Source organism: Serinus canaria, chromosome 1A, assembly GCF_022539315.1.
Source record: "Serinus canaria isolate serCan28SL12 chromosome 1A, serCan2020, whole genome shotgun sequence".
In the NCBI taxonomy this organism is placed as follows: Eukaryota; Metazoa; Chordata; class Aves; order Passeriformes; family Fringillidae; genus Serinus; species Serinus canaria.
In genome coordinates this window covers 21,681,285-21,709,146 of record NC_066314.1, presented here as the reverse complement: position 1 = coordinate 21,709,146, position 27,862 = coordinate 21,681,285, and the positions used below count along the sequence as shown (strand labels likewise).

General features: G+C 45.7%; 2 protein-coding genes across 3 annotated transcripts in view; both read right to left on the bottom strand.

Moving 5' to 3' along the window:
- Positions 1-2,857: 2,857 nt before the first annotated feature.
- On the bottom strand, positions 2,858-5,822 carry FEZF1 (FEZ family zinc finger 1). The gene is made up of 4 exons (XM_009087025.3): positions 4,534-5,822; positions 4,197-4,331; positions 3,766-3,898; positions 2,858-3,162 (listed from the first exon to the last, which is right to left on the bottom strand). The coding sequence occupies exons 1-4, from the start codon at positions 5,329-5,331 to the stop codon at positions 2,858-2,860; spliced, it is 1,371 nt and encodes a 456-aa protein (XP_009085273.2). The 5' UTR covers positions 5,332-5,822.
- Positions 5,823-15,167: 9,345 nt separating this feature from the next.
- Positions 15,168-27,862, bottom strand: part of CADPS2 (calcium dependent secretion activator 2) — a 282,539-nt gene continuing 269,844 nt past the window's right edge. The window contains exons 27-28 of one of the 2 annotated variants that reach the window (XM_030238173.2): positions 19,517-19,621; positions 15,168-15,864 (exon numbers count right to left, since the gene is read on the bottom strand). In XM_030238173.2, coding sequence (XP_030094033.1) covers positions 15,694-15,864; positions 19,517-19,621 — 276 coding nt within the window. In that variant the 3' untranslated portion in view covers positions 15,168-15,693. The remainder of the gene's footprint in view (positions 15,865-19,516; positions 19,622-27,862) is intronic. The other variant, XM_050969712.1, reaches the window with a different exon arrangement.

The following is a 27,862-nucleotide window of genomic DNA, read 5'->3' as shown; positions in this document are numbered from 1 at the left end:
TGAATTAATACCAGTCTTTGACACAAACATGGTTTTGTACGGTGAAATGACAAATGAGCTATACTCATCTCCCTGTGAAGTCCCACATCTGTAGTGTTTACTCTGAGATATCTAGGAAGAGAAATGCTTATCTGTGCTCATCAATGGCTTTCTGTGCTTCACCTTGGAATAAAGCTAGAGTGCCTCATTTCCACTCCATATCAAAACATGATCACCCCTGCATGTGTGTTCCTTAGCAAAATATTGTTCTTCACCAGAAGACATAGAAGAATCCAGATCATGCAGTGACTGCAGATCTTTTACAGCAGAAAAGTCAAAAAACCCAATTTTTTTATAAACATGCAAATGGTCTGTGGTCAAGCAACCCTGGAAATTCTTTCTCCTCTACAGATAAAAAAAGGGAGAAATTACAGCTTCTGCATGGGGAGGACTGAGCCCTCATTTCTCCTGGCATTTGGGAAATAATCTGAAGAAACAAAATTGAGCACAGACACCTGGGTAACCAGTGCTCATAATCTCCAGTAGTATCTTCAGGCTTCATGTATATGTTTTATGTGAAGCTGATGTTATGATCTCATCCCAAGGTAGACAGATTATACACTCCTTTTGTTTCACTATATATTTACATTCATATCCCTTTGTCATGATATAAAATACTTTTAGGAGTGATCCAATATTTCTACGATGCTTAAATAGTTTTGAACTGGTTTAAATATTTATAAAATTACGATATTTAGCAAGGCCAAGTATAGCTTCAGCACCTTGGACTATCACACTTGCTCAGCAATAAGAAAAGCAAGTTGGACTTCTGCGTAAATAAGAAAGCAAGCTGGGCTTTTTCTTTGAAACATTTCCTTCAAGCAGAGCTTCAGAGGAATGGCACACCCACACCAAATCAGTAGGATGTTTTGGACTCCTTGCCTTTCATTACATGTCACAAAAGTTTTCCTTTTAACTAGCAACATACTGCAGCCACATGATCTGGGAGAACTGTATCCGTGTGGTAGCCAGAATGATGCTCTTGTAGCCCCAGGATCCGAGCAGAGCTGAAGAGACCTGTCCATAGGACCCTTGCTCTATCGCCGCAGTGCTGCAGGAGCCCCTCCTCCTCGCCCTGCTTCGTCCCGGCTTCTAGTTTACCCGGGGTCACTTGAAGGCTGTCTCAATTCCCCTTCTTCCTGCCCCTGCTGCCGCAGTCCCCTGGGGAAATTGGGGAGCGGCTCTCGGTTTCCCCAAGGTCTCCGAAGGGGAGACGAGCAGGGGAAGGCCCACGCCGCTGCAGTCAGCGCTTGTCAGCGGCTGTACCGAGGACCCTCCATCCAAATCATGGGTCACTTCTTCCCTGGAGGGGGGGGAAAAGCGACGCCCCGTGGGCTGAGTCCTGCCGGGGTGTCGCAGGGTCTGCTTGCGCTGTGGATCTGACCTGTTGCTTTGCTTTTTACACGCAGTGCCTCCTGCTCAGGAGATTACCGCGGTAATCTGACACGTGTGAAAGGAGAGGGATGCGCTTCCCCTCTCAGCCGCTTCCAAAGGCGCACGGAGCCGCCTGCCCCAGCCTGAGGACCACACCTGCTGGTTGCGGGCACCCCCGGCGGGGCGTGCAAGGCGGTATCCCTCTCTTGGGTGTAACGCGTTAGCTACGATTGTCACCACGACGTCTCGCCCCTCGCCTAAAGCAGAAACCCTGGGAGAACTCTAGGCGTACAAGAGCTGGGCGACACCTGGGGTGTCACATCACCCGTTCCTGCAGGGCTCACTCTGGGCAGACCCGCCGGCGCTCCTGACAGGTCCCCGGAGGGGGGCAAATCCCCAGCGGCCGTGAGACACCCTCCGCTTCTCCCCGGACCGCCCCGCCTGGCCGCCCTCGGGCCCTACCCCTGAGTGAAGCACGGCCCGCTCCCCTGTCCGAAAATAACCCCCGAGCCTGAGGGGGGCTATGGGCACAGCCCTGAGAGGGCAGAGGGAGTTGATCGGGCCTGCCTGCCCTTCTCGGGGGGTAGCTCCCATCTTCCGTGCCTGGTTCGGTTACCCGGGAGCGGTATAACCCCAGAAACCCCCTCCCGCCGCTCCTCAGGCGGCCATCGACGGGCGGGCTTCGCTTTCAAGGCTCGGCTTGGCAGAGTCTGCTGAGCAGCTAATAACATAACAACCCTGCTTTGATCAATTCGAACTAATTACCCCTCTTAATTAAAGTCTTTAGCGGTTGCTTCAGTGTTTTGGCAAGGGCGAGGAGAGCTTTGCCATGCGGCAGCGCCAACGCCGTGCTCCCGCCCGCCCGTCCGCGCCGCAGCCCCCGCCGCCGCAGTCACTCCTTGGCAAAGGTTTATTTCCATCAGGTCAACGAATTCTTTTTTTTTTTTTTTTCTCTCCACGTGCAAGAATCAATGCGAAATTCAAATCCGTACATAGAGAACAGTTGTGTCCATATAGATACGATATTCAGGGGGAGAGGGAGAGGAGGGAACCAAGAAGGGTAGGATAACCAGCAGACAGCGGAGGCAGGGCAGGATCAGCACAAGGGGAATATATATACATCGAAATAATTAAAGTGGTGCAGCATTCCCGGCTCGAGTAATACAGTTTCCAAAATAAATACAGCAGAAATCGCCTTGGCGCTTTTTGTTTTTTGTTTTGTTTGTTTGGTTTTTTTAACCATCTCTCCACCTGAGATGCAACGACAACAACAAAAAAAAAGTAGTCTGTAAAGATCAAAGGAAAAAGTAAAAAAAAAAAAAAAATAGGAAACAACCAGTCCCATTAACGTTAGTGGCGATATAGAGCATAATACACAAAACCGCTTAACAGGTGCATGCAAAGAGGCTGTGGGGCTCGCAGCGGCGGGGCCGGCGGCCGCCCCTCACGGCTGCAGCGGCGGCGGGCCCTGCAGCAGCGCCCCGGGCGGGGGCGGCGGGTCCGGCCCCCCCAGCTCAGCGGGGGGCCGGGGCAGTCCCAGGGCGCTGTCATGCAGCTTACGGACGTGCTTCTTGAGGTCAAAGTTCCTGCAGAAGCCTTTGCCGCAGGTGGGGCAGGTGAAGGGCTTCTTGTCGTTGTGGGTGTGCATGTGGAAGGTCAGATTGTACACCTGGTGAAAAGCCTTGTTGCAGATATTGCACTTGAACTGCTTCTCCCCGCTGTGAGTCAGCTTGTGGTTTTTGTAATTGCCTGGGAATGAGAAAAGAAAGGCAAATGGACCTGGATTTGAAAGGCGGATAATGAAAAGACGAAAAAAATATTTAAAAAACCACCCAAACTCTGTCCCATCACCAGAGTTCGGCTTTAGGATGAAATGACCGCAAACCTCCCGCCTTCTCTCCATCTCCCCGCGGCTGTTACACTTAACAGACGACAAAGAAAGGATCGAATAAACCAAAATCACGACAATTGTGGAAATAAAACACCAGGGTTTAGACTTCACAGCAACCCGGAAAGAAAAAGTAGCTAAATTCTTGTACTTGGAGGGGGAAATAAGAGGAGAATTCGTTTGCCGAACCGCGCTGGAAGCTGCATGTTGCGGCGAAGGGAGAGCAGACACTTCCAGCGAAACGACTGCCCCGCCGTTCCCCCGGACAGAGACCTCTGCCCCGCTTCGAGGGGCTGGACATGTGTCGGTGCTAGCCAAACTTAAAATTAGCCTAAATATCTAATAATAAAACTTGAACACAAAATTAACTCCCCACCACCCTCCCTGACGCAAATTGTCCCGACACTTGACCTGGCTTGGGGAGGGGGAAGTGGGAGAAGAGAGAGGGTGATGGAGACTGGTACCTTTCTGGTGAAATCCTTTGCCACAAAATTCACAGACAAATGGTTTATAGCCGGCGTGTATTCGCGTGTGCGTGTTCAGGGTCGAGCTCCGGTTAAAAGCTTTGCCGCACTGGTTGCACTTGTGTGGCTTTTCCTGGAGGGAAACAAACACCAAGTCACGGCTTGTTGGCTGTCTTGAGGGGTCTGTGTTCTGTTTAGCGGGATTTTATGAGCTGATTAGTGGAGTTCTGTGTGTTCGACTGACGGCTCGCAGGTGCCGGTGCGGGGAACCCCGCCGTACCTTCCGCGCTTGGGGCAAACGAAATCTCCCCGCGGCTGCGGATTGACCGCCCCCCACGCCGCTGTTTCGGAGCGGCCGGACAAACGCCGAGCTCCCCGAAAAACGTGAGTGGAGACTCTTGGGCAGGGAGGAAGGGACAGGGCGGGCTCACCTGGGTGTGGATGATCTTGTGCCGGCAGAGCGTGCTCGCCTGTCTGAAGCCCTTCCCGCAAACTTTGCAAACAAAGGGTCTGGCTCCCGTGTGCACCGGCATATGGCGCGTTAAGTTATAATGTGCATTAAATACCTTGAAAGAGAAAGGAAACAATAAAATAAAATAAAATAAAATTATGATTAGAAGACGAGAGAGCCAAGTGGGGGCCGTCGTTTAAAAATCAAGCAAGCAAGCGACAGACAGCCGACGGGAAGACGGACAGGGACAGGAGGCTGGGGACAAGAGGTTGGGGAAGGGAGGCTGGGGAAGGGAGGCTGGCTACGGTGCTACTTGCCTTTCCACAAACTTCACACGTGAAAACTTTGGGCTTGCTGCTCGGGGAGCCGCGGCTGAACTCCGACGTTTTATAGGCGATTTTTTCCGAGAGGATCTGAGCACTTTCTTTCATGTAGTGCTGCAGCTGAGCCTGCGATAAGTCCTTGAAGGCCACCCCCGCCGGGTACTTGTCCACGGTCGGTAGCACCAGCTTGTTCCGCTCCGCCAGGTAAGCCTTGGGCTGCGGGTGCAAGGGAGAGCTGAGGAAATAAGAAGCCACCGGGTGGATGTTGACACTGGAGGACGGGTGACAGGGGCTGTCGCCTCGGTTGAAATAGCACAGGGCTCCCATGGCGTGGAAGGAGGAGTGATTGACCACTCGGGGTCTTACCAGTTTGTACTGCTGCAAGGGCAGGGCATCGCGGGGGAAATCTCCTTTCAAGCTCAGGGCACAGTTCAAGAGATCGCCGCAGCTAAAGGAGGGCGAGGAAGAGGAATCTAAGTGAGCCTTCCTGGGTTCCGTTCCAGCCACCGCTGCTTTGGGCAGGCTATCGTACGCCACGGGGACAAAGGGGATCATGCAGGGGATGGAGGAGTTGAGGTGCAGCGGATGCTTGGGGTCGCCTTTGGCCACGGAGCCATGGAGGAGCTGCGGGACGGGGATGGAGCGGGGCTCTGGAGTCCGCGCCATGATGCGCTCAATGGAGAAGGCGAGTGGCTTGGGCGTGCTGATCATGTTGCTCCTGGCAGACAGGCTTTCTCTGGACGGAGGAGTCGCTAGGATTTTGGTCGCCGTGTCGTTGCCACTATTGTCCATGGATGAACTGCATTTGTTCTCCCGGTTTGAGCCGCTCTGGTAGACGCCTCTTTTTTTTTTCTTTTTTTTTTCTTTTTTTTTTCTTTTTTTCTCCTCTCTCCCCTCTCTCTCTCTTTCACTTTCTCTGCCCCTTTTCTTGTTACTGATCTGCGAGGAGGGAGACCAGCATTGCCGCCGCCACCATCACCACAGCCTCCGCCGGCGGAACCAGCTTTCTCAGTCCAGTGGACTCATGCCAGCCCATCACAGTTTACTTTGGCGCACCAATGACTCGGGACAATCGCTACTTATTTCTATCAATAGAAAGTGTTGTGTCAATAACGCAGCCAAGATCTCGCCAATCGTTAACTTCCAAGAGGAGAAGGTAAACTAGATAATTGCTCAATTCGCTTCCAACAGTCAACAGGAAAAGTTTTTCCCCCCCAGCAAGCGGCTACTTTTCATTGGCGCCCGCGCCTCCCCCGCCCAGGGAAGGAGGTGGCCCTCCCTCCTTCTCGCCTCTCTCCCCTCTGCCTCCCTCCCTCTCTCTTTTTATTATTATTATTTGCAATCTGCTTAACCAGGCTTTAGAGGCCAAGCAAATCCGAGATCAATTTTCTTGTTTGGCTTTAAATGACATCATCTAAAATCATTGTCCAAGTGCTAAATAGGGATGTGAAACCCAATTCAAGGGCAAGCGCCAGGGTGTTTGTCAAACAAGGTGCTGCAGAAGAAGCGGCTGGAGGAGAAGCTGTTTGTTTCCTTGCCACTTTCCAGCCCGAGCTCTCTTTGTGCGTGCGTACGTGTGTGTGTGTCTGAGGGAGGGAGGGAAATGGCTGCTCTGCTCCTGGGACTGCTCACTGCTTTAAAGAACAAGGTCAGGTGGCGGTGAGCTTTTGGAAAACACGGTAGACAAATAAGCGGGGGACTTGAAACAAGCAGACGGCGAGACCAGCGCGTGGGGATGCAGGAAACTCCCGGGCCAAATGGAAAGAGTGCTTGGGAGCAAAAGGATGATTCAAAACCTGGGGCAGGGGAAGAGAAGAAAAAGGAGGTAGGAAGAAGGAGTGTCTTTTAAATCCGAAGCATTATTAATATTCTATATTTTGTGCTATATATTATATTTGTATATATATATATATATATATATATATATATACACAGATGTAGCCTGCACTAAATATAGCTTCTGTATCCTTACAGAATACACTCACAACACAAATACCGAAAACTCAGGGCTGGCACAGATACACGAAGAAATATACAGCTCACAAACTGTTTATAGATACATATGCACCTAAACAGATGCAATCCCCGTGTATTTAACAGAAGCTTGACGGCCCTGCTCTGGGCGGGCAGCGCCAGCGGGTGTTCGTCCTGTCAGCGAAGCGGGGTGGCTGGGGAGATGAGAGGGGCAGCAGTGGGTACGGGACTCTCCGTGTTCCCGCCCACCCCACCACCCGACAGTTCGGGCTCAGGACAAGTTCCTCCTCGGGCTCGTTCCTCCCGCCGGCCTGGGGTTTACTCGACTGGTGACTGAGAGACCGCTACCGAAATACTTCCCAGGAGGCACCAAGGGTCCCTCGGTCCCTGCCGCCCCGGCAGCGAGCGGCCAGGCCGCGTCCCTCAGCGGAGTGACCATGCAGCAATTTCTATATCAGAGGTCCAGCACTGTCCTTCTCAGGGACAGGGGAAGGGAGGCAGGAGGTTTCGGGTTTGCTAATGGAGAGAAGCCTCCAGCGAGGCAGGAAGGCCGACTCCACTGCTCGGATACCAGCCCAGGAGCAGGCAAATGGCAGTGTCTCCCCCCGCAGCTGCCGGCCCGGGACAACCGTCTTGCCAGGAAGTGAGAGCAGGGAGGAAGGGCTGGGGCCCAGAGAGAAAGAGGAGAGAGAGAGATGGGGAGACAGAAGGAGGGATGGAGGGAGGAATCCTTGCCCCCGGAGCTGTGACCTGGCGGTTGCGGCCTCAAGCCACCGCAGCTCCTTTTGAGGAGAGCAAGGCAGCGGCTGTTTTACGACGGTACCTCCGCAGCCGGGAGCTCCATGCGGGGCACGGAGGGAAAGAATGTCCTGCTGTCCCCAGGTCAGACATCGAACGACAGGCAGTGGCCCGGCCACCACTCCCTGCACACCCTGCGACCTCCGTGTCCGCCCCGTCCCTCCCGTGTCCCGGAGCTCAGGCGGGCGACAGGAGCCGGGGCTGGCCTGGGACGTGCCGGGATGGACACAGCCGTGCGGGCAAGCGTGAGGCGGAGGAAGGATGGGATCCGCGCCGGCCGCGATGCCTCGCTCCGGCCCTGCTCCCTGCTTTCCCCTGGCCTGGGGGCCGCTGACCGGGGCTGCACCGCTCACGTGCTTCTCCCCCGAAATTCCCCACGGCAGATGGGTCTGGGCGTTAAGACCGTAATTGCTGTCCCGGATCGGGTTGCTGCAGCAGCCCTCCTTTTGCCTGGAGGAAGGATCGTGAACTCGCGGGGGGACGCAGCCGGGCCCCCCCAGAGCCGTGAGGGGCAGCTGTCTCGGGCTGCCCGCTTCTCCGCAATGTCGGTGTTTCTCTCACACACTTTGTGTCTGCCAGACGAGAATTTCCTCCTTCAGAGCAATTTACATTTAATTCAATCTAGGCAAATTTCCTCTTGATTGGTGCTGAAGAAGGGAATTATTGTTGAGTGGGTTTTAGAGGCTTCAAATCTCATATACTTAATACGTTAACAGCTTGTTCTTAACTGGTCTTTTTGGGATTGACTTTTTGACAAGTGTTTGAAAGTAAAATATGTAGTGTCATTTGAGCAGGGTAAATATCCCAAAGCAGCAATTACAGCCCTGCCATCGCAATTATACTGGTCTACTCAATATTGAGATACACTTTTGAAGAAGCCATAGCTTTATTATTCAGTACTTTCTTACAAATATAACTCCCTTTCTTTCGGTACCTCTCACGATAATTCATGTAAATGCTTAATTTTCCGTAGCGATCTAAAAGCAAAATTTTTCGGGGGAAGAGGGGCGGGGGGAGGTCATCCTCTTCTGTCTCAGAAATGGAGGCTTGCTAAGTGTTGGTGTTGCCGGTAATATAGATAAAGTCACTAAAATCAGCCTCGACGTATCCTTTTAGTCCTGTCCTGACATTTGCCTTGCTCTCGGACCGCATCTCTTTTTTTAAGTTTTACATATCTGCCGAGTCGCAAATATCCTGTACTCGTGCTGGTGCAGCGTTGTTTTCCCCGAGGCTGAGATTTACAGCCTCTGGAAGAGGCAATAAGGAACCTCTCGGCCGGTTTCTATTGGGGGAGCACGGCGGGCCCGGGCTCCCTCCAGGCTGGCAGCACGCACCGAGTCCCAGTAGAAGGGGCCAGCGGGGGAAGGAGCCTGCCCGCCGGACTCCCGCAGTTACAAACCGCCGCAGAAATTAAGGGCAAAAGTTTTGCCTCGAGTTGATTTCGTGCTCTGCCCGGGAAAGCTGCTGTTCTCTTTTTCCCCGTAATCGGCTTTGTGTTTCATTCGTTCCTAAGGTATGTTCTTGATATTGCTCACTTGCATTATTATCATAACGTATCTCTACATGCACTCAAAATCCGAGTCACCGGCGAATTCATCTCGTCGTCAGGATTACTTCAATCCGATCCCAGAGGCGATTAGAGGGAGGTAAAATACCGCCTTAGAGCCTAATCTTTAATTTCTTCCTCCTTAATAAAATGAATAATTCCATTGCGTTTTTAAGTAAAAAATGAATTGAAAAGGATAATAACTCCGCTAACCTTCTGTTGCTTGTATTAATATTTTCCTGGGAGTGTTTTATCGCAACCCTCCTGCCCGAGGGGGCTGCTCCCTCCGTGCGCCCGGAGCCGGCTCCCCACGACCGGGTACGGGCGGGGACGGCAACATCCCTCCTGGTTCCGGGGCGCCTCTGGGCAACCCGATCGTGGAGGGAACTAGGGAGGTTACAAAACATCCTTCTGACCACGACATCTGCGGACTCGACGGCGTCTGGACAGACCCTGATAACTGTTATTACTGTTGTAATAGTGGTCATTAATAGTGACACTGTCGGGATCCGCTGCTAAAGCTTGGGATTTTTCTCGCTACGCATCAGTCCAAGACGTTCCCTCCCGAGCCGCCGGATTTTTGAAGAGGTGATTTACCCCGACACGAGGGACGCCGTGCTCCCCCAGCCGCAGCGCCGCCCGCCCGCCCGCAGACCCCGGAACGCGTTAACCCTGGCTTGTTACAATTCGGATCTAGCCCCTGGCTGCTGCGGTGCTGGAGGGCTCCTTGTTCATTCCTACTCAGAACTTGTCGTTTACTGTATTTTGAAGGGAAATAAAAATATGAACGGGAGAGTTACAGCCTAGGGAAGCCGACCAGCCGCCGTCACAGTTATCACCCGGTGCGGAGGGGGATCCCGACCGCCACCCTTTTCGGTGGGAATCTGCTGCTACCGCCACCCGCTCGACTGCTGGGGTGGTGGACGCGGATCCCTAGCCCACCCGGCCCCGGCCCCGGCTCCCGTTCTGCTCGGCTGAGGTCGGCTACAGAGCCCGAGAACACCTCTCAGCAGCCACGGGTCTGAGGTTTCTGGAACGTGGGCAAAGGCGCTTGGCCTTTCCCAGCTTTTAAGCTGTAACACTTCGGCGTTTTCTCCTCTGATGATTTCTTCAGTGGAAGAAAGTAATATAAATATGTTTGTGCGTGTGTGTATATACCTTCCGAGACTATGTGTAATCTTCCCATACAGTGAGGGCGTTTTGGCGTCCTTCTGTAGCAGTTCCACCGCAAGCAAAATAATAAAGTATTGCTATTTGTAACAGAATCCATCACAAAAGAAAAGCATTTAACGCTGACCCGCAATATACAAGTGCTCCCGGAGGTAAAACAAAGTTTGGCAGTACAGTGCATTTCGTACAGACCCCCCTAAATGGAAAACCAAACTGGTGCAAATTAAGCCTTTTCATGTATAAAGCCTTTAATCACATATAAACGAAATTACAAGTGACCCTCTAAAGCAGCGCTTCCGGCCCTCCCGTAATTCATGCGAGCGATTTGACTAAGTGTGCCAGCTCCGAACGTGGACTGCAGCTATCACGTCTAATCTAATCAGTCCGCCTGTGAGGGGACCCGGCGGTGTCATCAACTCCAAAGGGCCCTTGGTGGAAGTGGCTGGGAGAGGCCAGCGGCAGCTGGAGCCATGAATGACACTTTCTCATTTGTTCCTTTCCCAGTTCAACAAATGTTTAGTCCCGTTACTGCTAAATGAACACCTTGCTCTCTTTGGCTGGGGGAAGCTATTTATTTTTAAGATTCCTGAATAGGATCAGGAGCAATTAACTTATTTTTTGTTTCCATTTTCTGTCGGTGTGTTGGGAGGTAACCTGGAGCAAAGCGAAGAGCCGGTCGCCGTGTGGGCGCGTGTGTGTATTCCCGGCACCGGCATACGCTGGGCTTGCCATGGAGACAGGAAGGTGTCCGCCGGACACGGAGCGGGACAAAACCCCGCTCGTTTATGGCGGGACCCATTTCGATGTGCGCTGCTGAGAGAGGGGAGAAGCCAAGTGAGAAACGTGAAAATAAGAACGAAAGTAGGAGTCGTGCTCTGTCGCAGCGGACGGAGCTCGGCGCCCCTACCCGGGAACACACAGAGGACAACTGAGCCACCCTCGGAACGGAGGGGGCAGGAGGAGGAGGTGGGCGCGACACGACAGTGCACCTGCTAAGGCCGAAAACAAACTTTTTGTGTGTGCGCGATTGATTTTTCTGTTTAGCTGCATTTTTTCCCCAGTCGCTGTTAAAGTCCTGCCGGAGGGAGGCCGGCCGTGGTGTCTCTGCGGGTCTCAGAGGCGTCCCGGGTTCCGTCCCTTTCGCACATCGCTCCCCCCCTTGCTCCCCGACTGCCCCGCCGCTGCCGTGCGGCTCCGAGCTCCTGTGCTGACAGTCAAACATCTGACTCAACCCCCTTCGGAAGGTGCCTAAGGGGCAATCTCTGTGCAGGAACCCGCCTCACAGCCTTACACACTCGCTCCCCGGCCCCCCGCGCTCATCGCTATTATCCCTCGTGGAGCCGCACTTGCTGCCCACTCCGAAGTTGGCACTGGTGCCCCGCCCGCCCTCTGCGTCGGGGGTCTGGCGGGTCTCAGGAGGAGTTTCCCAAAACCTGGGAACATCCGGCAGCTGACCCAAGATTCCCCTGGAGCCCAGAAAGCGCTTTTGTGGGTGCCATGTCCACAGGGCCAAGGAGGGGGGGAGGCTGCTCCGCTGGGCGCCTTCGATGAGCACCGGTGCCCCGGGAGTCACTCTCCCTCTCACTCTGGCTCTTCCTCCAAAGTTGCGTCGGTTCCTGCGCCGGGGGCTGCCCTTCGCTCCGGGTCGTGTTTAAAGGGAGGGGCCACTCTATAAGCACCAGTCTCAGCGGCCGGACCCGCCGGTGCGGGCTCAAAGGGCTCGGCCTGAGCCGGCGGCTTTGCTTATCCGGAGCTGGGAGGCTCAGTGCCCCAACGTCGCCCTGCCGCCGCGGTGCTCCCCCAGCCGCTGCCTTGCCTTGCCTATGGCCTCCTTGTCTGGGGTAAGCGACAGCCGAGGGCAGCGAGCTCTTGGCTCCAGGCACCCTTTGCCCGGCGGCGGGAGAGCTGCGAGCATCGCTTTCCGGTCCCGGCCCCGAGCATCGCTCGCAGCGGCGGTGCGCACCTGGTCGTGGCTTCTGATTCGACTGCTAAAGCCCCGTTTATGCCACTGAGACTCAAGGGGAATGAATTAAACGAGACCCCTCCTGCCCCTTTCCTAAGGGCTCCCTGCACTCCGCGCCCGCTTAGGAAGAGTGGAGGTCCCCGCGGAGCCCCCAGAGAGCGCGGCGGGCGCGCCGCTGGCTGCCTCGCTCGAAAGCTCTCAGCGAGCGGTGATGCCGTCCGCTCGGGACGGGCACACAGCCTCGCTTAAACGCCTAAGTTAAGATTTAGAGGCGGTCCCTGCGTCCTCTCTCACCGGGCACTGCCCTGGCTGCTGGAGGGGACGGTGCCTAACGCTGGAGCTGTCACGCCGGTACTCACTGGCCTTCTCAAGCATCATGTTGGTTCACGGTTTCACAAATCTAGGTACAAAAAAAAAAAATTATTTGCATTTGGAAGAAATTAAAGGACATCTGAAGCACTGTCCTTTCTGTACCTGTCATCCGTTGATGTCTGCTGTGCTGTGTCTTTAACAATCCTGTACTTTGTGACTGAGTTAGTTTCTCTTTCCCAAACATCTTGAAATTTCTTCATACATATTCTGTGGGTTGTTTTTTTTTTTTAATTCTCATCATATTTGCTTTGGGTTTCTTGTTTGTTTGTTTAGCATTTCCTTACTCATCTCTATCTTGAAAGTACTGCAAGCAGAAAAAATTGCATAGCAAAGTGCATGACATATGGGGTGTCCATGTATAATGCTTTGTGTAACTCGGGCCCACTTCAAGCCACAAAAAGTCATAGTCATGTCTTGTTCAGGTGGATTTTTCCTCATTTTTAAGTTATGTCAGGATGTAGACAGGATTAACTGCTCCCTAGGGATAGGGAGCTGGGGGGGACTCTCCTGGCTGCCTGGACAAGGCCCCACCAGTCAGGGCCAGTCCCATCACACCCAGCCAGGGAGCAGGACAGGTGAAGAGGTAGTGGCAACTCAGAGACCAAATCATTAACATGTTTGTGATAGTCAGAAAGCTCTGAAGTCAATCTGTGGATCAGGTTCTAGACTAACAGGGCCCATAAACAAGCAGATGTGGGGCTGTAGCTGAGGTGAGAATCCAGCACTCCTCTTCCATCACTGGGGCAGAGGCTAGCAGCCCTGAACAGAGCTGAGATTGAGTCCCTGGACAGAGGCTGTGGCTGGGGATCACCAGTGAGGCCCATCAGGACCATAATGGCCTACAGTATCTGGAGGACCTGACAGGTGAAATTAATATAACCTACTCTGTAATTGTCCATATTGATAGGGAGAGTTGTTTGCCTCATCAGGAAATCCTTCTTGGCATGGGGGCAGCTTGGGATAGAGGAAAAGCCCCAAGGGGAGGTAAGTGCAAATCACTGTTTCCCCAGGGCCTTTGGATAGCAGGGCTGGGCAGAGGAGCTAGTGCTAGGTCACTCTGTGTTGAAGGAGACAGACCCATCACTTACTTCCTGGGTTGTGCTGGTGACAGGCACTTCTGTCCTGGTGTTTCTAGGTCCCACTCCAGCTCTATACTCTGTTAGTGGCTTGCTAAGGATAGTGTTCAGTTTGGGTATTGCTTCCTGCTCTTGTGTTACCTTGAAACTTTAAAAATCTAGTGCCTTCTGGTGAAAGGCTTGCACAGACCTGGCACAACTCTGCAGTGGGAGGCCTTGGCAAGCACTGCAGGGCCACTGAAGTGACACCTGCCTTTATGTCTTTACACCTGCCTTCTCCCCAGGTACCTCTGCAGGGTCTAAGGAATGTCAGCATGGGGAGAGGGGAAGCAGGGAGACTTTTGCAGAGATAAAACTCTCTCTGTGCCTGACTGGCACTGAACTCTCTGCTTCACTGGGTTTAGGAGATGGGTGTTACACTGGACAGCCTGGCTTCCTCTGCACCCTGCTGTCTGCCATGGACAGACTGGGGCTGAGGCTGCAGCTCCTGCCCAGGCAGGTTATCCCTCACCAAGGCTGGGTCTCAGCCAGAGCCCCACGTGGCCCTTCAAGCATCATCAGCTTCCACACACCCGCGCAACTAGGACAAATGGCAGGAAAGGAAAGGAATAGGCAATTATTTTAGTGCTATCAAAACCTGAATCAGCCATCTAGCAGCCTGGTAATAGGCAAAAATAATGCTTGGGCTCCCTGTGCCTCCTTCAGCCCAGCAGAGATGGTGATGAAAAGCTGAGCAGAATGGTCTACCTTACCAGCTCCCAGTTCTTCCTTGTAGCTGAATTCACCTCAGCTCATGGGATGATTAGGCTGGTTTGCACAGAAAATGTTGCCACTTAGGATTTCTCTGTAGACACCTAGGAGAAGTGTAACTTGCCCTCCCTGCTTGGCTGAGCTTCCAAATGTGCCGAAAGCCACTTTTCCCTGCAGCTCTCATTCTCAGTTCCTGCAGCCCTGCATGCTTGCAATAGACCCCTGAGATCCTACAGACTGTTCTTGCACAGAAAGCTCACATCAACCTTGAAAACCCACAACAGTTCCTCAGTAAAGTCCCTTAGGTATAATGCTATGGCTCAACAAGGACCTTGGCAATGTATCATTACTTCTCTGGGTGTCATCTGTGTTCTTTCTGATTCTGTGTACATAAACTCAGGAATTAGTCATGCTCTCACAAAACAAACATCAAAAAAAGGCTGCTGTGATTTTTGTAAGCTGTGTGAATTTTGACTGATGAAAATTTGAATTCTTTCTGAGGGCATCAAAAAGCAGGCAGTTGGCCCTGTCTGTTCATCTGCCACTGAGAGATTTTTGTTTGCTTTTTTCCTTTATCAATGCATTGTGTCCTTGGGTACTTGTTTGCTATATATATCTACTCTGTAAAAAAACCCCATATTTGCTATAAATTACTATGTGAATGAAATAATTCAAAAATCTCATTCTCACGAGGAATCATACAATGGTTCAAATTGTTTGAAATACTGAAAACATCTTTTAATTGTAGAATTCTATACAAACTTGGGTAGATACATAAATGGCCACAACAAAATGTGTTCTTATTGCCTGAAAATTTTCACAAAAATACAAACATAGATGGCAAGCTTACTGACATCCAACAGGATGAGATATCTTTAAACTTGCAAAATGAATAGACACGACACTCCTAAGCAGTTTGTATGTGTTTGACTGTCCTTGAAGTTCTTCTGCTTATATATCAACCTCAATATACAAAGAACCAAGATTCAAGTTTTTAATGCACATCACATAATAATGTAAAATTAAGCACAAAAAAAGGGGAACAAATTGTAATCCTGAAAATACACTATTTTTTTTTTACCTAGGGCATTGACTCATTCCAAGGATGATTTCCTGTATAGTTATGTTTTAAGTAAGACACACATCTTGTTTCTGCACAGGACATCAATATCAGATGGAGATACAAGAATGAACAGTAGCAAACATAAGGAAAAGAAATGTAATCACAAGTGGAACTCAAACTCCATGCCCAGTGTTCTTGCAGCCCTAAGCAAAGCTATACATAAAAATATGCTACAACCATTATTCTCAAAAAGTCCTTGGCACTTTTCCTCTGATAATCTTGCTTTCTTTTTTTGATGGAGCAAATTACATTTCTGCACCGATATCATAAGGCAAAACTATAAAAGCAATTACAAGGACAAGTTGCCAAAAAACCCCAAGGCAAAGATAAACCCCACCCTCAGACCATCACCCCCCAGCTCTGAATGCTTTGTGAAATAAAATCATCCCTCCTCCTCATCACTGTCTTTCATTGTAATGCCCTGAAGTCCTCCTGCATCCGTGACTGAGACTGTGGCTTCCTCTACAGTCAGCCGGCTGTGCACGGTGTCGTAGGTTTTGCTGTTCAGCGTCCCCTCCATCACGCCTTGCAACCTGAAGTCTCGGTAGGTTTTCTGTGGCAAAAGTAAAACATCCTGAATAGGACTCCAGCAAGTCTCAGTACTCTTTCACTAAACCCTGGCCATTTCTAGCATGCCAGTGGCACAGGTTTATTCCTCCTGCAGGTTAAGCACCTATCACCTTGATAACGATTTGGCGGTCTTAGTTTTTGGGCTGTGTGAGATTTCTACAAACTCTAGAGATTCTAATTTGATGGTCATTCCTTTAAGAGATTGTATTTTGTGCTGCAGCATACTCCGACTGCTGATTTCTCAGTAACTTCCATTTCGTTCATTTATTCAATCAGACACCAGCTGAGAATTTTTCTAAATACCTATTGAAATGTGAATCTAGCTACAAGTAGTTCAGTTCTGTCATTTCACAGAAAATGTAAATGCCTGCCTTTTCCCCCATAGTGTAATTTTATTTATATTTCTCTATACATTTATACACCAAATGTGGAAAAATAATGATTATATATTACATTATACTGTATACTCTAATAATGAATACAGATAATAATCTATACTACACAGTGTCAGAATTTCTGAGGTGACTACCTAGTTAATTTACATTCTAAGTCTCTACATCTTGATTTGCATCTACTTTTTTTTTCATTTCAGAAGATTTTGTTTCCCTGGTATTCATCCTTTCTTTCTTCTTTGTTTTCCCATCATGTAAGAATTCTGAGTGGAATTGTTTTATATTCATCAATGTTCAAGTAAGCACATGGAAAAATCACCTATGTACTTTATTTTTAAGTTGTAACACATTTGAAATAATCTTTACCGATGTTACCCTTAAAGGCTTAAAAAGGACAAGTTGATCTAGGCAGTTTCTTATTTTGTGTATGGTTTCACTACAAATTCTCAAAGTTCTGGAGGAGAATATGGGGAAAAGAAAATGGAAGATAATTAAGGGCTATCAGGCCCATTCCTTTGCCTGAGGAGGAGACCACATACAACCCTTGGAGAAAGAAAAGATTTCACTCGAAACTTCAGGGAACTGCAAAAGACCACTCTTAAAATGGGTAACATTCAGTTGGGAGATTTTTTTTCTGCCACTATGATGATTATTTAAACCTTGTTTGAATCACTGTGACGGAGATTTATTTGACTTTCACAGGTCAATGTCAGAGTCAATGGATGCAGCTTATGTTTTGCTCACACACTCCTGCGAGTACCCCGTCTGGTCTTTTTCAAGTGTCACCATTGCATTCCCTTTTTATAACACTGTGCATTCAATTTGCTTTGATGCTGTTAACAGGTTCTACAGCAATTTCCTTCACTTTTACATTGTATTCTTCCCATTCTCAGACCAGCACTCTGGGGTTCAGACATTGCTCTTCTCTTGACATAGTTTTGCAGGATAATAATGTTCACTTCCAAGCTTAATTTTTCATTTCTCCCCAACTTTCTTGGTCCTTGACCCTTCTTTAGTCACATCCCTCTGCACGTGTCTCAGACATCTAATGAAACCCTTATGCCATCATAAGCCTTTAAAGAGAATAAAGGGAACAATGTTTCTTCTTCTAGGCTTTCTTTATAAGGCCACTACTCTTGTTGCATCCAAATCCAAAAGAATTATATTTCTCTTATCCCGTGTCCTTCAAAAATGACCTCCTACTTATTTGGGGTTTTATTGGTTTTTTTTTTAATATTTTTGAAAGGTGACAGGAGCAATATAGCTTTTTTTTGCTTTGTTTTGTTTATTATTTTCCTAAAGCAAACACAAAAATGCCTTCATTCACTCTATTTTGGAGGAACTGTGCTTCCCCACATCTCTCTGCAGCTGGGCTGCAGCAGGAAAAGTTTCTTATGATACTCTTCTTGGACCACTGTTTTGTATTTCCCAGCAGACTCCTGTCTGCTAAGGTCCTGTTTTACCAGTTCTATCTTTACCCACCAAAATTTTCTGTTTTCCAGAACCAATATGATTGACATCATCTTCTTCAGTCTTTAATGTCCACAGAAGGTGCCATGGAATAACATGGTTGGAATTTACATGAGAGCAAACCAGAAAGGCCACTGCCAGAAGCAGTGTTCCCACCTCCAGCAGGAGCCTCCCCCTTTTGAACAAGGCTAACCAGTGTGCCAGGTGGCAGAGGGAAGGTAGGTTGGCAGTGCTGCTCATTCACCTGAAATTCAGTTTTGTAAGAGTTTCCTTTAATCTCCCTGGTGACATTTCTCTTGCACAATTTATCCTGCCCATTCTTAGATCTCATGGGGCACAGGTTGTAGATCCTCTAACACCTGTCTTCTTCCTCAGAAGTAGATGATAGCTACCTTTTTACAGGGGACTTTTTACAAGGGCATGGAGTGACAGAACAAGAGGGAATGGATTCAAACTGAGAGTAGGTTTAGATTAGATATTTGTAAAAGTCTTCTCTGTGAAGGTGGTGAGGCACTGGAACGGGCTGCCCAGAGAAGTTGTGGATGCCCCATCCCTGGAAATCTTCAAGGCCAGGCTGGGTAGAGCTTCGAGCAGCCTGGTCTAGTGAAAGGTGTCCCTGTCCATGGCAGAGGGGCTGGAACTAGATAATATTTAGGCACCCTTCCAACACAAACCATTTTATGATTCTGTGATTCATTTGTGAATATCTTTAAACTTTTCACAAGAGCCATTCATTTTAACAAGGAACAGCAAACTGCTTTTGCCATTTGGGCACACAATCAAGTGAAGAGCCAAATCCTGCTCCCAGAGAAATCAATTAAGGTCAAAACCAACAAAGCTATCATGGAGCTATCATTATTATGACTCTTTTCTTGCATTTCTCTCTGTTCCATTCCTTTTTGCTAGTGAATCCTGAAAGCTGCAATTGCAATTCTGGTGACCATGAATTAAAAGGCTTCTGACTTTATAGTCTTGCATGAACTTTATGAGAAAATTTTTTTTAAGAAATCAAGGTCACCACTGACAACAGGTGTTTCTTATTCCACATTTGTACAGATAACAAGAACGTCCGAAGTTAGACAAGACAGAATTAAAAGGAAAAAAAATCTGAAATGGTTTTCTGTCTCGTGCCTAAGGGTATCAACTCAGATCTGAAAGGGAGTTAGGAGCAAACTTTCTTTTATGGTAGGTTAATCCATAATTGCCTATTGCAAGGCATGTTGCACTCTGCTTGGAAGCTTTTGACATTGGCCACTGTAAATGACTGAGGACTGAAGAGAAGGGATTGGTATTTCTATTGATACTTAACCCTAAGTATGAAAGATTAGAAAATGTTATTTAACATATCGAATACTGTTTTCAGTTAAGCACAGTAATTACATGTGCACAAAAAAGAAACCAGTTCCTATTTTTAGGAGAAGGGGGAAAATGAAGAAGGAACACTATTGAAATTATTCAGGTAAAACAAATATCGGGAACAAGACAAATAATAATTTAGTGAGAATAATCACACAGCAATGCTGTACAGCTAGCTGCAAAATTCCTTGGAACTATCTTAATTGTCCCCAATATATAACAAATGCAAGTGCACTTATAATTAACATTAAGGGGTTCAATAAGTTATTTTACTCCTGGAATTTGCCATAACTGTGGGGGAAAAAAATCCCAACCTAAACCCACACATTTTTAAAGTTTTGGGTTGATCATCCATGTTATTACTTTATTAATTTTCTCTCCCTACTATGCAGTCTAATGCAAACATATTTTATTTACCTTCACTATCTTGATGAGAGTCTTCAGTTGGTAGATGTGAAGCTGAACATCTAATCTGTCAGCCAACCACATGCATATGACTTTCATGGAGTTGCTATACCATTGCTGAAAAGAAGGATAAAAAAAACCAACAACAAACACCACCAAATAACCCCTCAGCATTCATTTAACAGATTTGGTAATGAGAGGTAATGAAACACTTTGAAATGATCACAGATCAGCACTTGAAGTCAACAATGATATAATTTCCTGTTATGAGAATTGCATGGGTCAGTATGAAATCAAATAACTTGACCTAAACCATTCTTTACATGAATTAGCACCTGCCATTTTACCTTTTAGTTACAACATATTCAAGCAAAATAGTGTTATGCACTGTGTTATCTGTCAGTGAGAATGGATATTAAAGATACAATTACAGGAGAGAATTGACAGCTAAAACAGCCAGGATAGAATCAGGTAGCCTATCTTGAGAGAGAATTTACAATAACTAGATTTTTCAATCCAGGCAGGAAAACTGTACCAGAGAATACGAAACTTGTCTTATTTTCTTTCCTTTTTTTTTTTTTTTTTCTTTTTCTATCACTTCATCAGTAAGTAAAAAATATCAAAAATCCCTGGAAACTGTTTTTAAAGATGATCAAAACACCACTCCACCCTTCTCAAACTAACAATTATAAGGTTTGGTTTACATTAATTACTAATTATAATTACAGCCTACCTTACTTATTTCCTTTTTATGTCTTAGGCATGGGTATGTTTTCAGTCAACACTTCACAAAAGGATGAGTTAAAAATAAGCCCTCTGCTGTTGGAGTCAATGTTACTGTAAAAAAATGCTCAGTTCCAAATAGCTACTGTAATAGTTCTTTCACATTAACTGGATTAGAAGAGATTTTACTAAATATAGTTATGGCATTTTTTCCCCCTCCTGTAAAATCACAACCAGATGTCATTTAGTCAAACTGTAAAAAAGGAAGGGATTTTTTATTCATTTTAACAGCAAGAGATTAAAAGAGTTTGTGTCACTAGCTGTGTTTCTAGTCTCTTTTCCCACAGGAAAGAGGCTTAAATTCTTTTCTAATATAATTTCCAGTGTCTTTGCGAAATACAGAGACATGCAAGGAGAGGAAACCATGCATATTTAAAAATGCAGCATGTTAGGCAAGGTATATTTTGTGAGAGTAATTCAAAGGAAGTGTCTAACATGTCTCATTATCCACCTTCACATGAACAAATGAAATAAAATATATACTGAAAATATGAAGAAAAATTACTTGCTACTGAATGTAACAAAAGAAAGAAATTCTTCCATCAAAATGTAGCTCTCTGTTAAAAGCTTGAAATACATACAGTAAATAACTACAAATACCTTTTCCTTACAGGGAACAGTCTCATCACATTATAACTATCAGTTTTAGGAGAAGTTTGAAATAAGATAATAATATAATAATTATTCTGTTTATTTTTTTGTATGTCTTAAATTATATTTTAATTATAAATCACTGAAAAGAAATTACACTTACTTTTTAGAGTTTCTCCTAATAATGTACTATTTACAGACAGGAAAAAATGCACCACAAAAAAGGCAGGCAGCTACATATTTCATAAAAGTAGTCTGATTCACTAAATTGTGGGACTGATTAGATGTCCATAAAATATTGTTTTTAGATCATTGAATGACATTCTTATCCTATTTACATTATTTCATCCCTAACATGAATGCTGGTCTTGATTTCCTTTGTAAGTACCTGCAAAATATTTTTAATGTGACAGATTTGCTACTAAGTGGTAAATTATATGACAGGTGTTGTATGTATACAGATGTCTAGAAAATTAAATGCAATTGTGCTTATTAATTGGGGAACTCTACTGATCTAAATAAACATAAAAATTCCTACATGAAACATTCTACCCAAATTCAATAAGATAAGCCAAGAAATTATATTATCACTCAGACCCTACTGTTTTTGATTGTAAACACAATCCTGGTAAAGAGAAGTATTTTAGTAGGGGAGCTTTTTGAAAACTGATATTCTCCAGTAATGTATCCGTTATATATTTTATTTGTATCAAGTAGAATGCAGAATGGGCTCAAACTTGCTCAGACAAGCAATCTACAGACAGGATTGAAAATTCTGAGACTGGTTTTCCCATGCAACAATACTGAATGGTGACAGATTACTGACTATGGACTGTTCCAGTTTTCTGGCAAAATATTTTAAAGCCTAACCAGGAAACTGAAATTTAAGATGGATGCGATAAAACTTTGACTCTACATACCTGTGATATTCTTACATGCGCTGAAAACAAAGCTAAGATAAGAGAAAATTAATTCTCTACTCAACTTTATGAATGAAAGCAATATAATATGTTGTCCTGACCAGCTTCAAGGCATTAAACTTTCAGTACAAATGTTAAATTTGGTGATTGTGAAATAATGCTACAATACTTGCTCTTTACCTTGTTCAGAAAAAATATGACTGCTGATAAAAAAAAGTATTTTTATTTTTTAAACAGTATTTTTAATAAAAATCACATCCATTATATTTTTAGAATTCTCCCAGAAGTACTTGTGAGTAGGATTCTTGTTAATGACTGGTCTTGTATCCACTGGTTTTAAGGACTTAGTATAGGCTGAAGCCACATAAACTTAAATCTGCTGGACTCCATAACAAGAAAATAAAGATTTCCCTGTACCTTCATTTTGAGTCTGTGAAAAAGCACAGCACTGCAAATTCCTCTCAGAGAATCCAAGGCCACACATTTTGACAACCATAAGCATGTTAGAGAGGCAGGGAAGAATCTGTTGTGACTGATGGGAACCTATTGCATACCCCAAAACGTCAGTGATTGGATAATTGTCCTGAGATTACCCAGTTAAAACAAAAGCGACAACAACAACAACAACAATTGCTTTTCACCAGATGTAAGAAAAAGAAACTTTCCCATTAGTAACAATAGCAGTGAAAGGACAACGCATCTCTTGCAGATGTTCATTATTTGGTACTACTTCCACATTCTTTGCTGTTTTCTATGCAAGAGTAAAGCAGTAAGTGTTTATTATACATTTTTTCCAAATCAGCAGATAACAGCAGCCAACCACTTTAACAAAAATGTGTTCCTCGCTATTTCCTCCTCTCTCCTTATTCACAGCCCATCCAGCTCCTGTAAGGGCATGCATTACTCACTTCATTTTCCTGAGATACCTCTTTCAAACTAAAAAATAAGAGAAAAGGAAAGGCTAGGGTTGACTCTGTGAGACCCTTGTATTTATTCACACTTATTGTGCATGACTGTACACTGGTAAATCATATTAGCAGCCCGTCTCCCCATCAAGCTGCTACTTGCTTTCCAGCCCTGGGAAGGTTCAACAAATCAACAGGAGCACGGAAAACAGAACATCAGTCTAATCTAGTGTTTAAGGTGAAGTTTTCAAACCCAATCTAAGAAGATCTTTAGAGCAAGCAACAAGCTGAAGGGCTCAGAAGGTGGTATTGACAATGAAAGAGTGTTGAAATATTGAGAAGCGCAGCACTTGTGCATTTTTAATAACAAGAGGGTCAACAAGGACACAGCTCCCTCAGTGCCAATAGTTGCCACACCAGGGCTATAAACGCTCTCAGTTCATCAGATTTCTTAAACAGTTCATCAGCTTTCTTAAACACCCTAAACCCCCTCAGCAGACCTTTAGTCTTAAATTAACAAACTAAAGCAATGAAAGAGGGTGCAGCTTGAATGGCCAGCATTGATCCCCAACGGGGCTCGGCGCAGCTACAGGCACTGAAAAACTCGTTCCATTGTCAGGAGGAATTGACAAACCTCCTCGCCTAAATAGTCCAGCTCAGACGGGCTGGAGGCACGCAGCTGTAAAGGGCTCCCCTCGCCCCGCTCCCAGCGCTCACAATGCGCCAGGCATGAGCTCTTTGTCAGGCCCAGACTCTGCAATTTTCTAACAAGGATTAAAGTTGTTTCTCGGCAGGGCTAGTGAAAAGCGATTTAGCAACATACCGTGCTTTCTTCAGGCAAGTTAAAGAGAAGTAGTTAAGGAATTTCATTATTCTGCTGACCGGTGGAAATACAAAACAAATATAATAAATATTCACCACCATTCTGGGTGCCTGAGCTATAACATTCGCAGAATGGTTCAATTAAATATAACACTTATTGGCTGAAAGCAAGCACTTCAAATTTATTTTTGAAGATTTATAAAAAGGTGCAGCTGTTTGCCACCTGGAAGGAGGCTCAATACATAGCATTACACAATGGCTTAGTCCTTCTAGGGCTGGTATCCCTAACGCCTAAGCCACAAGACCCCGTTGAGTTTCTATACCTTGACTGCTCTTGATAAATGGGCATTGTCACAATGCTTTCTCCACTGAGTATGGCAGGGGAACAGCTTTTCTAGGAACTGCATTTTATGTTCCTGCGGAAGCCTTTATCGCACTATCGATCAGGAATTTAGTCGCTCACACAACAGGATGTTTCTACTTCCTTCAGCTTTACTTGCCCTACCAGAAACAGTAACAAAAAGTACACTTCTCACTAAAGACACTGTACACTAAATGCAGCATAAGTTAAAATGAGAAAATAATAATGAGCTAATATAGGACAAAACATGAACATGGTAAAATTGAAGTGCTAAAATGCCTAGGTTTTATTAAAGGTCAATGCCATTATATTGCTTCAAATTTATGACAGCAATACAAGTATACCATGAAACTTTTAGGACATTTAAAAAAATAAATTAATTATTTCTTAAAAACGCAAACAGCAAAAGCTGAAAAAAGTCTCACGCTGAGAAAAGCAGATTTAAGTCTCATAATTTATTTCCCTTTTTGCAAAATATGAGTAGTCATATTGGTTGCCTTTGTTGAATGTTAAAGGTAATGAGGGACACAAATGTCATTCATAGTGTTTTCAAGTTAGGTATAGATATCACCCACTTAAATGAGGATTTTTATCTCAGCAATGATGAGTTCATACACTCTTCTGAAAGCTAGGAAGTCATGGTAACTCTGAAAGCACCCCCCAAGTCAAGGAGGGATCTCCTGATGCCACCACATTTATTCCTCTTGCATCTTTTTTCGTCCTAGGAACTTCTATTTAAGATAAACTGAAAGAAATTAAACTAAGTATGAGTGAACAATCCATGGAGTTGGCCTAGTTGGAACCACAGGATTAGCAGGAAGGTAAATAAATGAAGCTTTTTCCTTATACAAAAAAAAAAAATCAGGTATTTAAAAGTTCTCTCTCTGGAAAATGCAAATTGATAAATCAATATTGTGTCAAATGCAATACCTCTATCTCTATTCCCTGGAGTCCCTTCCTACATTTTCATCCAAGGACTTGTCCAGAAGTCTTCCCATTGCTGTGTCACTTATTTCTGCTGAAATGCTCCTGTGTTTCCTCACGAGTTCCTCTTCTGCTCTGACACATTCCTCTTTCCCCTCACCAGTGTCTTACCCTCCTAATGCTTGGCACCATTTATCCAGGAACCTTCCTGGAAACATCTCAGGCTCACATCCAGCTTCCATGTTTTGCTTCCTCCTCTGGGCCTGGATCTAACTCATGTTTTGGCCTTTGTCTCAGGAATGTGCAAAAATGTTGACAGCCTAAATTACAGGTACATGCATCAGGAAAGGAGAGGTGAGAAAGGAATCAGACACCACTGTCTGCTTCAACACTCATACTTCTGATACAAGATTTAGTAAGTTTAGTGATTTGAAATTACAAACTCTGTTTGAGTACTCGCGCCCCCTTCCCCTTTTAATTTTTTCCCACCTTTCCCACCCTCCAATCCCCGCTTTTTGGTTTTGTTATTTTTTCTTTTTAGTCTGATTCTAGTAGATGTAAGAACTTGCTTCTTGCACACTACTTGTCCAAGGAAGAAAGTTTTTCTTTCTTCCTGTGGGATGTTTCCTTTGGCTTTCTTTTGCCTTTCTTTCTTTTTTTTTTTTTTTTTTTGTGTTATTACTCCAGCCTCCCAGGAAGCTCAGAAAGCATTTTGTTTTTCTTAATAACAAATACTTTAGTCTCTAGCCAGTCTCTTTTCTGCCTATTTGAATGAAGGATTCCCACTGCCACTCCCAAAGCAATCAAGGGAAAGGGAAAGGAGCTCAGCAGAAAAAGGGACCCAAACCTTGATGGAAAGACCTTTCAGAAATACTTTTGACAACAAACAGTGAAGAGTTCTTGGATGGGATATTTTGATGATAAAAGGAAACAAAATTAATTTTCAGAAATCAATAATGGGAAGAAAAGAAAAATCATGGCTCATTTAAAAGCATATTAAGCATCTTTGATATTCTTGATATATTGTGTATATATATATATATATATATATATATATATATATATATACACACTATACTATATACTATACTTGATATATATATATAGTATATAGGATATATGGTTCTGAAAAACCAAAGAACATTTAACATATGAAAAGCTCATCTTTTAGAAGGAAAGTAATTTTTTTATGTTTTTGGCTTCTAATTAGAAGATGGATAGCTGCTATAGAACTGCTGCCAGTTCACAAATAAATATCAACTTTTAATGCAAAATATGCAGTACTCATATTTGCCTGTATTTCATATTGGTGGTTTAACAGCAATTTACAATTTTTATGCTACTTTATAATGTTTGTGACCTTCATTTTTTTTTCCTGGCTTCTCTACATATGGCAGATAAGCTGAAAAACTGGAAGTTTGCAAAATTAGCCACACGTAACTTCCTTCCATATCTGGACATATGTAATGTTACTGTTCTGATTTTAAACAGTAGGTACTAGCATGATGCTCCTGACTGTGAGAGACTAACAGTATAAACAGTTTCTCTGCTCCACTCTGCATATGCACTGCATCTGTGAACAAAACTTCCATAGGTTATTCTGGTGCTAAACTCTGTGGAGCAAACACTGTCAGTCTTGCTGCACTCTGTTGTGTTGCAATTTGGGTATATCCACAAACATCCTCCAAGGCACAGAACAGAGAACATCACTTGAGTGACCCTGAAATGAAAGCCAGCTTGGATCCTCAAAATAAACAAATTAACATAATGCAAAATGACCAAGTTGTTACTCATTGTAACACTTGCCTCTTGCTATCAGGCTCTAGCTTCAAAAGCCCTACAAATGTATTCAGCTGTACCAATGCTAAGTAGTCTTCCTAAGTGAATGCCTAACATTATAGAATCATAGAATGGTTTGAGCTGGAAGGGACATGAAAGATAATTCAGTTCCAATCCTCCTGCCATGGGCAGGGATCCCACCTACCAGACCAAGTTGCTCAAGGTCCTATCCAACCTTATCTTCAACATGTTCAGGGATGGGGCATCTCCAACTCTCTGGGCAACTTGTTCCCATGCCTCACTACCCTCTGAGTAAGTACTTTCTTTCTAATGTCTAATCTAAACCTACAGTCTTCCAGTTTAAAACCACTGTCCCTTGTTGTGCCACTGCAAACCCCTATAAAAAGTCTCTCTCCCTCCTTTTCATAAGCCTCCTTATTGTACTGGAAGGCTGCTCTAAGGTCTCCCTGAAGCCTTCTCTTCTCCAGGCTGAACAACCCCAGCTGTCCCAGCCTGCCTTCACAGGAGAAGTGCTCCAGCCTTTGTATCATCTCTGTGGCCCTCAGTAAGGCTAAAGATCTGGGTTCACTCTGCCTGCAAGGTGTGCAATCAAGACACCCACCTCTCCTTTAGCCCACTCAGCCACAACTCCCTGGGGACTTTTCACTCCCTGGAGTGAGATATCATCAAAAGGACCACAGGAGACCTCCTGTTAGCTGCATTCCTCCTATAAAGTAAGAATATTCTTCATCTCAGTACCAAAAATGAAACAGGCTGAAACTGAGCCAGAATCTGTGCTGTAGCTCTTACACTCACTTTAGTACTTTTTGTCCTAGAATCTTCTACAATCTTCTACTTAGACTCCCTGCTCCCTGTGGAGTGAGGTCAAGTACATATTTTTATTACAGTATTTAAACCATCCTGAGCTCTTCTGAGTGATTATTTACAGGCAGCTCATTAATCTTGACTCACCCATTTAGTCTTTGTGTCATTGCAGGGCCGTGTGACAGAGCTGGATGTAGCTGTGGGGCTGACAGGGAGATGCTGCAGCTACTCCTCTCTTACACCACAGCAAATAGGCACTACAGTGGGCTGCTCTAATGTGGAGCAGAGGTCCAGCCTCCTGCCTCCTTCTTGCTTCTCTTTGAAATGTCCTTGGAGTGGGCAGGTGCCTGGTTTGCTCCTTTTCATCCTGGACCCTGTTGCCCATGAACACTCTTTCAGCTATGGAAATTTTACAGCTGTGTTGGGGTAGTTTTTTCAGCTGATTTTT